General features: G+C 29.1%; 1 protein-coding gene across 2 annotated transcripts; it reads right to left on the bottom strand.

Moving 5' to 3' along the window:
• Positions 1-2890: 2890 nt before the first annotated feature.
• On the bottom strand, positions 2891-14626 carry LOC111282763 (tetratricopeptide repeat (TPR)-containing protein). Of its 2 annotated transcripts, XM_022871003.2 has the most exons (5): positions 14011-14626; positions 13852-13901; positions 13671-13758; positions 13087-13203; positions 2891-3128 (listed from the first exon to the last, which is right to left on the bottom strand). In XM_022871003.2, the coding sequence occupies exons 1-5, from the start codon at positions 14431-14433 to the stop codon at positions 3057-3059; spliced, it is 750 nt and encodes a 249-aa protein (XP_022726738.2). In that variant the 5' UTR covers positions 14434-14626; the 3' UTR covers positions 2891-3056. The 2 variants fall into 2 exon arrangements, with proteins under 2 accessions (XP_022726738.2, XP_089602674.1); XM_089746548.1 differs by lacking the exons at positions 2891-3128; positions 13087-13203 and adding an exon at positions 13313-13573 and having other exon boundaries at positions 14011-14577.
• Positions 14627-16605: the final 1979 nt, after the last annotated feature.

The following is a 16605-nucleotide window of genomic DNA, read 5'->3' as shown; positions in this document are numbered from 1 at the left end:
AATTTCCATTTATTTCGTAAATAAATTTCTTTAATTTCCATTTATTTCGTAAATAAATTAAAAAATATGTTAATTACAATTTTTACCACTAAAATTGTAATTGTACTCTAAAAAATTATTAAATTATATCAAAGTATAAAGTCAATTCTTTGACCTACTAACTACATGTAAACAAGTCCCTTCACTTAAACATTCATGAACAATTAATCTTTTAAGCTTATGATTTTTTATTTCTTGAATCCCAATTTATTTTCATCATTACTATTAAATTTTAGCACACTTTATGCTAAAATACTTGATCATGATTCCTTTAACCAAATTAATAAATTGCTACCAGGGAATGTCTCCACTTATAAAGAGAAATGTAAAATTCCATTATAAGAATGTATGTTGCCTTAATTTAAAATATAATTTCCCAACGTACTAAAGTATTGATTGCTAATAAATTGCATTCCTTAATATATTAAAGAAACAAAAATAATAAATTAAAGTTCATCATTCTCTCAAGGTTAGGGATCTTTTGCATAAAGTTTTTTTTTTTTTTTTTGGGTATGCATAAATAATATGCATAAAGTTAATTATACTTTTGATACTTAAAACTTTTAAACATATTATTTATTAAATAAAATTAAAAACTGTTTTATAAAAATATCATATGATATCACATAACAAATAATTAACCGATCACCTAAATAATTTTTACTGTTTACGTAAAAAAACATATTTTTAAAATTTTTTCATTGAAAATTTTTTTTTGTAATATACGTGATGAATAAATAATTTGATAATATCTATCAAACACTACATATAAATTGATATGCTTAACAAAATTAGTGTTTGGATTAACATAATACATAATTTAAAAGTTAAGGTGCAAATTGTATATTTTATTTTTTTAAACACCAATTTGTATATTTTTTAAAGTTCAAATACCAAAAATTTAAGTAATTCTTTTACATATTAATAGCAGTGAGAATTATATTTTATAGGAGACAATATTAGAAAGATACATTCTCACCAAAGTCCAGTTCAATGCATTTCAAATGCACTAGCATGCCAAATCGAAATCTCGCTTCCATGCTCGAGACAAATCATCTCATTGGTACACTACAATCTTTACAAATAAAATTGCCCTTTTCTATTAAGTTTATAAATAAATTATAATTGATTAACTATATAATATGATTAAGATCTCTGCACATTAATTATATTAATGCACCCTAATAACATTTCATATAGTTAAATGGACAACCATATATCAAATTAGTGTAAAACACATATCCAAAAGAAAAAATAATTATTTTCTAAAATAATAACTATTATTATTAAAATATCTCACATACAAATTATGGGATTAAAAGGCAAATTTCCTAACACGATGCGCATGACATTGGCCATACATGTTTTTTTTTTTTTTTTTTTGGCTGGGCACATTAATCATACATAACCTACACTATCTTTGTTGTTGTTTGATAGTGTTTAACAATTAAGGGGCTTGAAGCCTCAATTATCAACAAAAAAAAAAAAACAGAAATGAAGCTTGCGCAATGCCATGCAAGCGAACTTAACTGCAAACGAGGATTGTGCAAATGACTCATATATACATATCAGTCTACTCATCTGTTGCACTTACTGATTGGTTTAACAGAGGTAGGACAAGTTTGGTATAGTTGTGGTGTCATAGATCATTGTGAGAATGGGCAGAATCAATGTTAGTTCCATAAGACAATAAGCATGTATGCATCCATACTTTTGTTTAAATTCCTGAAATAAGATAAATCCTCTCAGTGATTATAATAATGGTAATACAAGTAATTAAAAAATCAAGGGATATTTGCTGCTTCTTAGCAAAATGTCTTGCCAATGAACACTTCCAATAATACATTTAACATATATAGAGCTAGTGGACTAGTTTGGTAGATCTACAACTCAATATATGGAATATATGTTTAGTACTTATAGGAAAATGAGTGCTAATGTGATTAAATTTGATGGTGAGATAATCTCAAAGAGATGTCATTTTCGATATATGAGATGAATTATACAAAGTCGTGCTGAGATAAAAAATGATATAAATTATAGGGTTCAAACAAGATGACTAAGGTGGCGAAATGCATCGAATGTATTGTATGATTGCAATATGCTTTTAAAGTTAAAGACGAAGTTGTATAAAACCACTATAAGACCTGCATTGTTATCTGGATCAAGTGTTGAGTCGATAAGAAACAACATGAGAAGAAAATGAACATATCTAAATGAGAATACTTAAATGGATGTGTGATAAGACCAAAAGAGACAAAATCAAAAATGAAAAGATTTGAAGAAAATTAAAAGTAGTCTGAATTGAGAAAAGATTATTTGAGTGATTTGAACATGTGAGACATAAGCCTATCTATAAGCTTGTTAGAAGAAATAAGCTTCTGGATTTGGAAGAAACCAAAGATTTTAAAGGAAGACCATAAAAGACATAGATACAAATAATAAGGAATAATATGAAGGATGTAAATACAAATAATAAGAAATAATATGAAGGTTAAGAAATTAGATGAAAAAATTATTTTTTATTAGAAAGAGTGATGCAAAAAGTTTCAAAATTACGAACTAATATGATTTTTTATTTTTAACTTTTCATACAATTGATCCTAAAATTATGAGATACAAAACTTTATTTATTGTTGTTGTTGTTGTTGTTGTTGTTGGGCGCTAATAGACTAGTGAGTATCCCATGCCACCAAAAGCAGCTTGGCATAAAAAGTGAAGATTTAACAAACAAAAACCAGTGTTGCAGTGGGAACTAAATTGTTATAATATGTATAGCTAGATCTTTCCATATATATCTCTTAAAAATGCGTTAAACCTATCAAGGTTAAGCAAGAGAAGCACCATGTAATAACCTTAAGTACTCGATGCTTTCAAAATAAAAATTTATAATTTCATTTGAAGTTTTAATTTCAGAAAATAATTTAGAAAATTAAACAGACTTGAAGGAAGAAGAGAAGTCTAATCTGGAAGTACGAGAAGAAACATGACTCTTCCTGAATTCTTCTTCAGTATAATTACAACTGGGAATTCGAGTCATGTGGTGTATTTACTGTCGCTAGTTTCTCTTCAAGTTTTGCCATCCGAATCTGCATTCATTGCATAAAACATGAATTCTAAAGTTAACAGCAAATCAATATATATATATACAAGGCAGTTATTAGCAATGAGGAAAATGAGAAACAAACAGCAGCGAAAGAAAAGTAAAAAGTATAATAACAAATAGACACAAAGCCACAGACTTCTACTCCATTACAGTTTTGCTTTTACTTTTGAAAAGTTACCATAATGAAAAAACAAAAGGTAAAACGAATAAAAAAATGGGTAAAAAAGCATAGTCCTAAATGATTAGAAAAAGGATAAAATAATTAAAATGTATCACCTAGAATAACATAATCCATATAGATGCAGAATAAGGTATTTTGTTATCTAAAGCTATGTTTGGGATAAGATTATAATTATTCTATATTATATTTGATTTGTATCAAAAGAAAATGATAAGATTGCAAGAATGATTAATGATCCTCTTAGCATTTGATGATTCAATCTTCACAAAGTGAAGTGATTATTTTTAATCAATAAAATTGAAGTTACATGTCCTATTATACCCTTAAAAATTACATCAATAATTTAAATTGTATAAACTTTAAGGAAGAATAATTTTGATCAATAAATAATATTTTCTTATCCTAATCCTTGTAAACATCAAAGACAAGAGAAGATGACATTATTTAATCTAATCCAATTTATAATATTATCTTATTCAATCTTATCATATTCTTGTGTCAAAAACATTCGCTAAGGATATGTTTGATGCACAAAGTTATCATAGGATAAGATAAATTATTAATTGGATTAGATTAAATAATATTATCCTAACTTGTGTTTGATTTCTGCAAAAATTAGGATAGGATAATTTTATTTGTTAGTCAAAATTATCCTTCCTCAAAGTTATAGAATTTAAATTATTAATATAATATTTAAGGGCATAATAAGATATATCCATTTTAGGAGGATTAAATCGTCTTATACCAAGATGATAATTAATCTTCCTTACAATCCTATCCATTTCTTTATATACAAACCAAATATGGTATAGGATAATTATCATCCTAGGCATCAAACATGACCTAAACAAATTATATATCGTACCGATAATCTTTCATGAATATTATTTGTTTTTTATGCAAATGTGTTGTATGCTTCTAGAAACAAAAACAAGTAGCAAAAGTAACAACTAACAAAAAACCTTTTCTATCAAGTCATTAATGCCCCATTTGGTCGCCAGCAATATTACGATTGGAAGGGAAACAACCAAAGGGACCTTTATTTGATAAGAAAGAAGGATTAGGGTCAAGCATCTTTTGCAACAACTCTAATGTGTTTAGCTTGTTATAATTTACACATGCATGCATGTCCAAGAAATAAATAGTAAAAAACGAGAACATTTTATATATAAGTTTAAGAATAGAAACAATAAATAAGGTATATGCTAAAGTTATTGGTGATAACTCTATAAAATAGAGTTATTTAGACTTATTTTTAGTACTTAAATGAGTTATTTTTGCTTTGTTCTTGACAAAATAAAATGCTTTTTACTCCTAATGTAATTAATTTGATAATGTGTAGGTAATCTTGAAAAAAAAAGGAAATCTTACTAATCTTGGAGAATTCTAGACAAATCCCACCTTAAATTGAAAAAGCTCATTTTGCCAATAGTTTTCCTACTTGAAAAAAGATTCCCCACTTTTACTTGAATTCCTAGTTTGACTAAGATATCCCACTTTGACTTGGAATTCCTACCTTGACTAGGAGATCCACTTGGTGAAGCCGACTTGGGAAAGATTTTCCAAGGTTGACTAGGAAATCTTAAGTTGACTTGGTATTCTTACCTAGGGTATGATTGCATGAGGTAGAAGAATATATAAAGGTATGGGTGGCACACTAAAGAAGATGTATGATGGCCAAGTTGCAAGATAAGCCCAAGATTGTGTCCAAGGCTAGCTCAATCCAAGAGGTGATCCTAATAGAGCCCAAAATACTATAGTGTTAGGTTTGGTGGGCTGTTAACAAGGATGGATGACCCAATTCTCTTTTATTCAACAAGTCCTAATCCTAGTCCAAGAAGTGCTTAAAAGATGCAACGCTTAATCCTAGTTGAAGATTGAAAGTTGGCACGAGTTTAAAAGTAATTGCAATACATTGTTTTCTCTTGAAAAAGCCCTAGTCACATCCCACTCTTTAATTTTGAGACATTTAAAGTTTAAAAAGAGTTCAAGAAGAGTTAAGCAGCTGAAAATTTCAAGACTTTTTAAGCTGCTTAAAGACTTAACCATACAAGACTCTTGCAAAAAAAAGGTTGCGAAGTAGCTCAAAGTTGAAACTTTGAGAGTTGCTTGAAAGAGTTTAAAAGAGAACAGGTCCCTTCTCAATTCAAGTTAAAGGCTGCCACACCTCCCAACTTATTTCTTTAGGGTTTTTATGCAATCTTATTCTATAACTAGCTAGCTTAGCCTTGAGGAAAAACATGGTTGGTGTGACAGCCCAATGTCTAGTTACTTGGCTCTTCTTTATTGTTTTTTTGCTCTTTTAAACTTGCTTTAGTTTTTGGTTGGGGTGACAAACAAACCTTTAGTTTAATAACTTTCTTCTTGTTTTCTTTTAAGTTTTATTGTTCTTAAGCGTTTTTTTACTACAATATAATATTGTTCAAGTTTGTTTTCAGTTTTCAAAGCAATTGAAGTTTCAATTTATAAGTTTAAGTTTTTGTTCTTGCTTTTTCAATTCAAATCAGTTTAGTTTAAGCAATTTACTTGTTGTTTTTCTTGAATTTGATAATTGCATGTTTTAAGTAATAGAATTAATTCAGTTTGCATGTTCTGCTTATTAATCTAATTTGGTTTTAAGTTTAAGTTGCTCTTTTGAGATTAAATTGATTAAATTGCATGTTTTTAGGTTTAATTGAATTTGGTTAAGATTTAATTACATTAATTTGTTTAAATTATATGCTTTCAGGGTTAATTAGAATTTAATTAGGTTTAATTTAATTAAGATAAGCTGGTAAGTTTAAATTCAGTAATTCTTGCATGTTAATTAGTTTATTTAGTGTCTGGTTTTAAAGTTAAGGTTAATTTAGTTTAGTTAATTAGTTTATTCAGCAATTCATAATAATTGCATGTTTTAGGAATTAAGTTTAATTTGCTTTTGCTTGATTATAAATTCAGTTCATTGCTTTTGTTTATTTTATTACATATGCACCTTAGTTAAATTGCATGATTTTAAGTTTAATTGATTTAAGTTAAATTCGATTCTAATTTAATTCATCATTTTTTATTATACTTTTGTTAATTTATTATATTTGCATGTTTAATTATTTACTTAGGTTGCTACACTAATTAATTCATAAGTTTTAATTCTTGATTTTAGTTAAAGCATATAGTTTGCATAATTAGGGTTTTGTTTAGAGTTGATACATGTTTAAATTGATTTTGCATGCTTAGGTTTTAATTTTAACTTGTTGGGAAGTTCAATTTAGATTAATTTAAGTTGATTGCATTTTAACTAATTTAATTACTCGTTGTTTGCATTAATTTAGGGTTGTTTACATCTTAATTCATTGTTATTACATACTTTGGAGCTTATGTACATTATTCAGTTTTTGTTTACTTAATTTCATCTGTTATTCAATTTTTATTTTGAATTTGCCAAATATAAGAAAGGTGAAGCAATTTCAATACTTAATTCACTATTTTCAATTTCTGTGGGAACAATTTTAGTTTACTACTTATACGATCTACATGATTGCAGAATCTCAATCAATTGGTGTGACACTATCATCTAAACAATCTGTTTCATTTGCCCCTATTTGTTGTTTCTAGGTTTTCATTTTTTTTTTATTTTATATATTTTTTTACTTTATTTGGGTAATGTGACACATCATAGTGTAGTTTTTTGTCCAACTACATCATGTCACATGTTACTATTTTTTGTTTACAGTTATTAAAAGTAAAGAGTGTTCAACTATTGTGATAATGTGCACACCTTTCACTTGCACTTACTGCTTTCAAATACTTTTTCCTTGTTAATTTTAGTTTTTGTCTACTATTTCTTTGTGTAATATCCTTCATTGCTGAATTGTACCCATTTGATTGAGCAATAATTCACTATTTTTTTTTTTCATTATTTATAAAGTATGGATTATTAAACGTAGATTATAAGACAGGAAAAATAGCAGGAAAAAACTTAATTTATTGTTGGAATTGTTGTTAGGGATGGCAATAGGCTATGAAGCACAAACACAGACACGTAACATGGATATGCACGACATGGAGGCATGGTAATTTAAAAAAAAATAAAGACACAACTACGACAGGACATGACAATAAGAAATACTTTTTATATGTTTCTTATATTAAAACATTCAATATGATGTTAAAAAATTCGATACAAATAAGATCCAAAACAAGTTATCCATTTTCCATATTATTTCTACCACAATAAAAACCCTTTTTTAATGGATCCATTCTTCATTCACGATCCAATATTATAAGCGGAGAAAGCACAATATAATAACGAAGGAAAGCAAAAAGGCCAACGAATAAAGAAATTGAATATCTCTATAAGCTGGATATTTCTCTAGTCTTCACTTTAAGGGTTTACCACATCCATTTTCATCTTCTTTGACCTTTGACCTTCAACAAATTAACAGTCTCCACTTTGGCTTTACCATATCCTCCATCTTTCTTCAACCTTCAATAAATTAGCAGGTGATGCCTGATTCTAGATACGAATTCATCACTTGTTTGGTTTTATACTTTAATTGTGGCTGGATATTCTTCCTCCTTTGATTAATTTCTATATGGGCTTTACAATTCTCTGCTTTCAAAGAAAATTTAAGTAACAAAAAAAAAACCTTCCATGCCGTATCCTCGCCACGCCGGAGCATGTCAAGAGCATGTCCCTTTTTTTTTTTTTAGCGTGTTTGTGTGTGTTTGACACATATTCCATCATGTTGAAGACGTATCCATGTCATATTGGTATGACATTGGTACGTTGCGATTTTTGCCATGTTTGTGCTTCCTAGGATGCGAGTCACTATCAAGGCAAGTATGACACTCTATCGTTGTAACCGATTATGATATTCATACTCATTCCCATAGTAATATTTTTGTATGCTCATCCCCATATCCGATATGTAACGGATAACTCAAATTTACCCAAATATCCAATTATAATTTTAAAAATAATAAAATAATTCAAAAAAATCATATATAAAAAATCTGCACTAAACAATTCAATAAAATCCAAAATAATTATATTTTACAAAGTGATATGTAAAATATTTTTTTATAAGTTATATATTATTTTAATATATAAGGTATCGGGTGACTTGCGGGGCAAGTATCACCTCACTTGCCCCCATCCCCGAACCTGATTAACCTAATCGGGTACAAAATTTCCCTATATCCGCATCCATTTAGGGCAGAGAACAGGTAACCTGTCGATATAGGTGAAATTGCCATCCCTAATTAACATATAAGAACAAATGTTGGGAATCAAGGGAATGCAAACCTTATGTTCCCACCCTAGGGAGATCATTCTTTTGATTTTAGAACTATAATCATAAAAAATCTTCACTCCAATAATCCCAGATCTCTTTTAACAAATCCCACTTCACCCTATATCTCCACCACTCCGATTTAACAATGTTAATGTAACTCCTAGAATTACTGCTACTATCTAGAGATGGCAATAAGGCAGATCAGATTTCATTTGGATTGGGACACTTCGAGCAAGGTTATTTTAGGTTGGAAGAAGTTTGTACATTTTTAGGGTCATTTTAATTTTGGGCCACTTAGAATCATGGTCATCTTGGGTTTAAGTCATTCAGGTTTGATACTAGGATCATTCCAATTAGAAACATGTCAAGTTCAACTTGTTGACTTTTAAAATCAAATCAAATTGGATTTGAATGCTTTAATGTAACCCCTAGAATTACTACCACCATCTATTGATGGCAATAGAGCGGATTAGGTTTGGTTTGGATTGGGTCACTTCATGTAAGGTTCCTTTGAGTCAGAAAACGTTTGGACATTTTGGGTTATAGTCATATTTATTTCAGGTCACTTTGAATCATGGAAATCTTGGATTCGCATCATTCAGGTTTGACATTAGAGTTATTTGAATTCAGATCATTTCGGGTTCAAGTTTTTTACTCTAAAAAGTCAAATCAAATTGAATTTGAATGGTTTATTCAAATCAAGCCAAATTTTATCAGCCATTATTAAGTTATTGAAAGCCACATTTTCATCCATTTGTGACATACATCCAACTTTGAATTTTCATATCGTAAAATTAAATTTTTCAAAAAAAAAAATCATTAAATCACATAAAATAACCAAATGAATTAAAAGTCACATAAAAATTAACATTTTGTTCCCAAAAGAATTAACAATTTTTGTTAATTGATTGATATTAAATTTAATTTTCACTACATTGAATATCATTAGTGAATCCCCATGATATGGTTACGACTTACGCCTTAATTTCTCAATACCTAACCAAAAGCTAGAGGTGGTGTTAATTAATTTCTCAAAATTAGAATTTCTTTGAAAGGTAATAAGTAAAAAGCCATTTCAAATTTTGGATACGAATATTTAATTCTCTCTTTAGCTACATTAAAGAGTCAACGATTTATTATATGAAATTTAAGTGATATGTAATAATAACTTCTTCTAAGTGAGACGAAGAAAGATTCAATTGTGTTTCTAGTTCATAAATTACTTTTTGTTTTTAAAGTTATTATTATTTATGCTAAATATTTCTTCTATTATTACATAAGATTAAAAAAAAGAAAAATTGAAAAAAAATTTATTCCTATGTATAAACGTAGAAATTTAATTTAATTATAGTAACATAAAGAATTTGTTTTTAACTCTTTTTTACTAATAATTAACAAGGATAACATCCAAAGTTTTATAGAAATGCAAGCAAAGGAAAGATATTACAAAAGATAATTTAAAGTTATTAAATATTAGTAAACTAATAGTTTAGTTTTATTTATTTTTTTAATTAAATTAATATTTTTAAAAAATAAAGTTATACTCAATTTAAGTTTATATCATCTAAATTTAGCTTTTTGGATCATTCTGTGTTTAGGTCATTTTGAATTTGAGTCGGTTTCAAGTATAGATCATCTTCGATTTAGATTCTTGATAGGTCAAGTTCTTGTTTAGGAGGATTTTTCAAGTTCAAATAACTTTGCCAGCCCAACTACTATAAGTTGCCATTGCACCTTTATTACAGAAATTAAACACAACTATCATTACCAAACTTTGTTTGATTCTTGATCAAGGATCGGTCAGCACTCATCACATTCATCATTCTACCTCAATTTTGTTCCCATTTAAATGACTCGTATATCAGCAATTTAATGAAATTTTCATGGCATATAGCACATTATACAGTTAATGAACAACATTTAATCATTATTTTTGACAATCTTTATAGCAGTTTTCAACATTTGAGAATTTATGCTTTAGTGATCATATTATAACCATAAATAATGGTTTTGCAAAAATTGGTGTTTTGCATAATGTCTACTTTTCCTGTTGACTTGCATAATTCTTTTGTCTACCATGCCAATAAGGCTACAAGTAGCAAATACTCTTATTCTTGTATACTTTTATTTGATATTTGTACGCAATGCTACTCTTAATTTCCTAAGATTATGTTGTGTCATTATCATTTCATTAATTTCTGCATGATACATATAAGCTTAATTCATGAATTATTCCTCCATTATAACATTAAACCTCCACTAGAGTTAATGTCATTTCTAACTTATGTAATGATTTCTTGTCAACTTTGTTGAAACTTCACCTTAAGGATATTATTTTTTCAAGTGTTTGAGGAGTTCTCATAGAAGGAAAAGGTAGTATTACAACTGAGTAAGCAGGGAGAATAGAATATTCAGATAGGCAAAAGAAAGAAAAAGCCTTAACATACTTGAGAACTGTGGCAAGTACGGAAATAAAGGTGGTAGGGGAGGAAACGTACAGGAGATAGTGCTAACTTAGATGTAAAACGGTTGGGAAGCAGAAAAGTGGTAACCTTGTTCTCAAAAAGTGTTGTTATTGAAGGAAAGCTAATATCAAGGATGAGCAAAACTACATAGATACTGAAAGGCCTAGAGAGAAAATAGTTAAAAGTTTATTTGAGTTGTGTCAGGTGAATAATGCAGAATGCTAGGAAGCTAATTAAGGGATTAACTTATATAAGATTTTGTTTTCTTAATTTATTGTATTTATGGTGCTTAGATGTAATATTCTATGGTCATGTTTGGTGCATAGGATAACGGATAGGATAATATGATAATCATTTTATATTATGTTTGGTTTGTATCTAATTGAAAAGGATAAGATTACAAGAAGGATTATCATTCTCTTGATATAAGATGCTTCAATCCTCCCAAAGTGGATTTTTAATTTATAGGATTAAACTTACATGTCCTTTTATACCTTTAAAAATTACATCAATAATTTAAATTGTATAAACTTTGAGAAAGGATATTTTTGACCAATAAATAAATTATCTTATCTAATCCTTGCATACATCAAACATAAGAGAGGATGACATTATTTAATCTAATCTTATTTATAATATCATCTTATCATATCCCATCATAATCTTATATACCAAATATGACCTATAGATCTAGTGCTATATTTGGTATGTTATGTTTATATTAGGGTTTCATAACTTAGTTTGGTTTTCCTTATCCTAGTATTATCTTAGTTTTATTTTTGGTTAATTAAACATTTAGTTCTTGAACTTTGGTCAAATTCTTGATTTGCACTTGAAGTTTAGAACTGTACAAATAAGTATTCAAACTTTGCTTTTGTTCAACAATTTGCACAATAAACTAACACAGTTAGTCAAATGGATAATGTACTCAAAATATCCAATAAAATTACAAAAGTTGCTTGCTGACATGGCATTTTGAGATATGTGGCATGTTTTTATAGGTTGTTTTCAGGCACATCATTCATTTGACTCATTTTTAGTCACGTGTGCAACCTGTTGGATGGAAGCAAAGTTTAAATACATAATTGCTAATATTTAACCTTATGCACCAAATAAAGAATTTGGCTATAGATTTTAGGTACCAAATGTGTAATTAACCGAAAACTTTAACTAAAGTTTATTAGTTTTCAATTAGGGTTCTTAAGTATTTTCTTTAAATTCCTACTCAGAATGAGTTCTACTTCTATGATTTGGTTTTGTAGGAGCCTATTTAAATATCAATCTACTTTTTTCTTTTGGAAGATGGATTATTATGAGAATTTTTCAGCAATATTGCTATTGAGATAGTGAGATGCAATCAACCTTCGTTGTACCATTAAGGAACCCACAAATACTTATGTTTTCTTTCTTTTGGTTGTGTTATGGGAATCCTAGGTGTGAAGCTTAGAGATCTTTTCTTTTCTTTTTTTCCTTTTCTCTATTTAGCTTTCCCTATTTTCTTAAGAATTTTAGATAATTATTGTCATAAACCCTACCCTTCCAAGCTGTACTGCGTCAGTGCAGTTCATGCTATCATTTATGCAAGGCAACACCTATTTGCATGTTGGGAGGTACAAACAGTGCAGCCAATGGGTAAATTATATTTCTAGTTCATCCTATAATAAATAAGGCCAAGCAGTGCAAAGAGCTAACTGTTATACTTGGCACCATAATTGAAAGTGTAAAAGGACATTGTATGTTAAGCATGATCAATTGAGGTATTCAAGCATTTCAAGGAAACGGTAAGGGGAAGAACCTCTTAAACTAGCCCCACATCAGCCCACCAAGTCAAAACTCTTCATGACATCCCAGTGTTTGAGACTAACTCAAATATTGCCTCTAGTTCTAGGTTAACCACATATGATAAGCACGAAACACGTACATGAAGTGAAAAATTATTGTAACACAAATCATACATCTATGAGGTTAATCCTATTTATAGACTAGGGGATGCAATCAATGCAGTCAATGAGCAAATGATACCTTGAATGATTTGGAACGACGAATGGAAGGGTCTATCTGCAAACACGTTGAATAAGACTTTTGAGCTGAATCATATTGGTTCATGGCCAAGAAAGCATCACCTTGCAAGATATAAGCCTAAGAAATGAAAAGAATGGTAAATATACCTCGATGACATGCAAAGCACAATTGAATTTTTTATTACAATTTTTTAAATGGCGTGATTGTCCTCAAGGTTTTGATAGTTTTGCGTGAAAATGATTCAACTTTGAACATCTTCCTTAAAATCAATTAAAGAATGACTGCAATATATATATATATATATATATATATATATATATATGAGCACACATTGTAGACCCATAAACATATATGCACAAAAATATGGATGCCAAAAGTTGCTATTGATAGAAATGTGTAGACAAAATAAGTCCATACTTGCCCCCCAAGTACTACTTGCTTGAAGGTCCCTTTTGTCAAGATGCATCAAGCAATATTGTAAGAGATTCTTTACCATCCAGGACCCAGTAGAGTGTAAGAGATTCTTTCAAAGTCCAAGTTACTTGCCTCTAACAATTCAAGTAAGAAGAAAGTAAATAGCTCACCTCGGCATAGTTGGGGGCTAATTTCAAAGATTGAGTGGCATCTTCAAGAGCGCCAGTGTAATTGTGCATTGCCAGTCTAGCAACAGATCTGGATGCAAAATAAAATAAAGATGAATTATGATGAAAATGGTTTTTTTTTTCAAAGGAAGAAATAGATTGCACTTAACACAACCGGATAAACCTTTGTTTGTAAAGGATGTGAATGCCACCAACTGGTTTTAAATCGAGAGCCTGTGCGGTGGAAACAAAGGAGCGATGGTTATTCGTTAACGTTATTTTGTAATTGATTGCTCAAGAAATTAATTGACAGGATTGCTACTTTTGTTGCATTTCTTTATACCTGGGAAAGCAGGCGCTCAGCCTCACAGAAATCAGCCTCGTCAATCAAAGCCTCAGCTCTCATCCTCATAGCAAGTGCATCCAGGCTAGCCTTACTCTTGCTAGAAGCATCACCAATGCCACCTCCATACCATAATCCAACCACAAGCTCCGCGGCTTCGGCCGCGGTGCGACAATGCCCCACTATTTGGCCGTCCGGCAGCAGAGCCACGTTGGGCCCAGCACCGCAGCGTCCAAGGCAACCGCAGGGCTTCACGGAGATGTCAGGCGGGGTCAGAGCGGTGAGGGTGTGGAAGGCCTGCATGGAACCCTGTCTGCGGCAGGTGCGGTTGGTGCACACCCTGATTTCTTGCACTTGAGCCTCGCTCTTTACAGGGAAACGGAGAAGCGGATGATAAGTTGAATTGGAAATCCACAAATGCATTTGATTTTCTTTCGTTCTCTCTTGCTTTTCTCAATCCCCTAATTTGCTTTCCTTTTGCTCACCCTTTCTCCCTCTATCCGATTATTAATCGAATCAAAAAGCTTCCCGGATAAACCTCTGCCAACACTCTGAATTCTCCTAAAAAGGTTAAACCACCAGTTTTTTCTTTTCTGAATAAAGATTATAACAAGGCAACGTTTGGTAGGTAGATTTTTTATTATGAGAAATACACAATTTTAGGAGAAAGTAATATTAAAAAATTTGTATGAATTTTTTGTTTTGTTGATTTAATAAATATAAATTTTTTGTATTTAGTTTACAATAATATAAGATTATTTTAAAAAATCTTTTATTATATTATCTTTTATGACATGTAAATAATACGTAATATTTATAATACGTTGCTTTCATTGAAATTAAATAATTTTGAAAATATTTTTCATATTTTCAACAAAAAAATTTTATAATTATAATTACTATTGTTACATTGAATGTCCCCATGCTAATTAAGAATATGTAAACGCAAAGATCATAAAAGTAATAAAAAAATATTGTTCTCTCGGATATTATTTTATTGAGAATAATAAGAACTAAAATTATCTCATTTTACCTTATACTTAAACAATCAAAACAAAAATGAAAAAACAAAATATAAATATGCAATTAAACCTAAAACATGCAATATTATAAACTAATATGAAATTTAACTTAAACTAATGCAAATTGAAAAAAAATTAAAAGAAACAAGATTTAAATGATTATGAATAAGCAAAATTGAAACTAAAAAATGAAATTATGCTTAAACCAAAATCAAAATAAAGCTAGATAACCAAATTGAAACTAATAAATAACAAATCAACATGCAAATAATCTAATTCCACTAAATCGAAATATACAAGTATGCCTAAATATGCAAACCTAATCAATTTAACAAAAAACCAAAACAAGAATAACCAAATTAACTCTAAACTGATTATGAACTAACTAATTAAACTCAACAACATGCAAATTTAAACTTACCAACTTCAACTAACCCAAATTGAATTAAACAGCAAGTGAACTAATCAAATTAAACTTTAACTTACTCAATTAACCCTAATCAACTACCAAAGCATGCAAAAAAATTGTTATTAAACTTAAATCAACCTAAAAACATGCAATAGTATCTAAATAATTCAAAACAGAACCGAATCAAACTAAGAAGCAAGAATCGAATGTTGTGATCACTTAAATTAACCATAAACATGCAATAGCTATAACTAAATATAACTAATTAAAGATTAAAGATGCAAGAATTTAACTTAAATCAAATGAAAAATCAATAATAGAAACCATTTTGAAGAATAGAACATATAAACCAAAACTTTAATACAATATATCATGCAAATTAACGAAATCATGCAAATATGCAATAATTGAAATTAAATCTAACCTAACTATAATAATAGAATGTTGTTACATTAATTAAATATGAAATTGAAAGCATAATATGAAACCAGTATGCAAATCAAAACAGTTGAATAGAATTAAGCAACAACTAAGCAAGATTACAACAAGAATAATCAAAGTTTAAAACCGAATAGCAAAATATAAGCCAAGAACATGAAACCAAAATTGTTTTAGTAAAAATTGAATCCACTAGAAAGCGATTATAAAAATGCTTAAATAAAATTTTATTGAATTTAAAACTTTGAAAAAAAGTTACATAAATTGAAATTTAAAAGAGTAGAAAATTAAAGAACAAAGAAAGCCTTAAAAGAGTTCAAGAACAAGAAATTTTAAGAATTCTAAAGTTGCTAAAATTAGTTTGTCACCTCAACCACTTACACATTTTTTCCTAAAACCTAAACAAGGTATTTATAAACAAACCTAAGAAGTATTCGACTAACTTAGAATCCAATTAGTAGCTCATTTGTTTTGGTTCAAGTAAACTTATTGAATCCAAGAATGCTTCTTGAAGTTGAATGAAAGTTGAACTCTTCAAAAAGAACTTTTCTAGATCAATTCTTGTGTTCTAGATGATAAATATCTTCTAGCAACTTCTTTCTTTACATATATCAACTTCTATAATAAAAGAAAAAAAGAGAAAATCGAATCTTGCAAACTAGAAATTAGGTTCAGCTTAGGTGTACACTAACGTTCTAAAAGTGCATAAAATTGCATAATCTTGAA

Source organism: Durio zibethinus, chromosome 17, assembly GCF_047325235.1.
Source record: "Durio zibethinus cultivar Kanyao isolate XHJ-2024 chromosome 17, ASM4732523v1, whole genome shotgun sequence".
Taxonomy (NCBI): Eukaryota; Viridiplantae; Streptophyta; class Magnoliopsida; order Malvales; family Malvaceae; genus Durio; species Durio zibethinus.
Note: the sequence above shows the minus strand (reverse complement) of the source record. Positions and strands in the feature narration are given on the sequence as shown.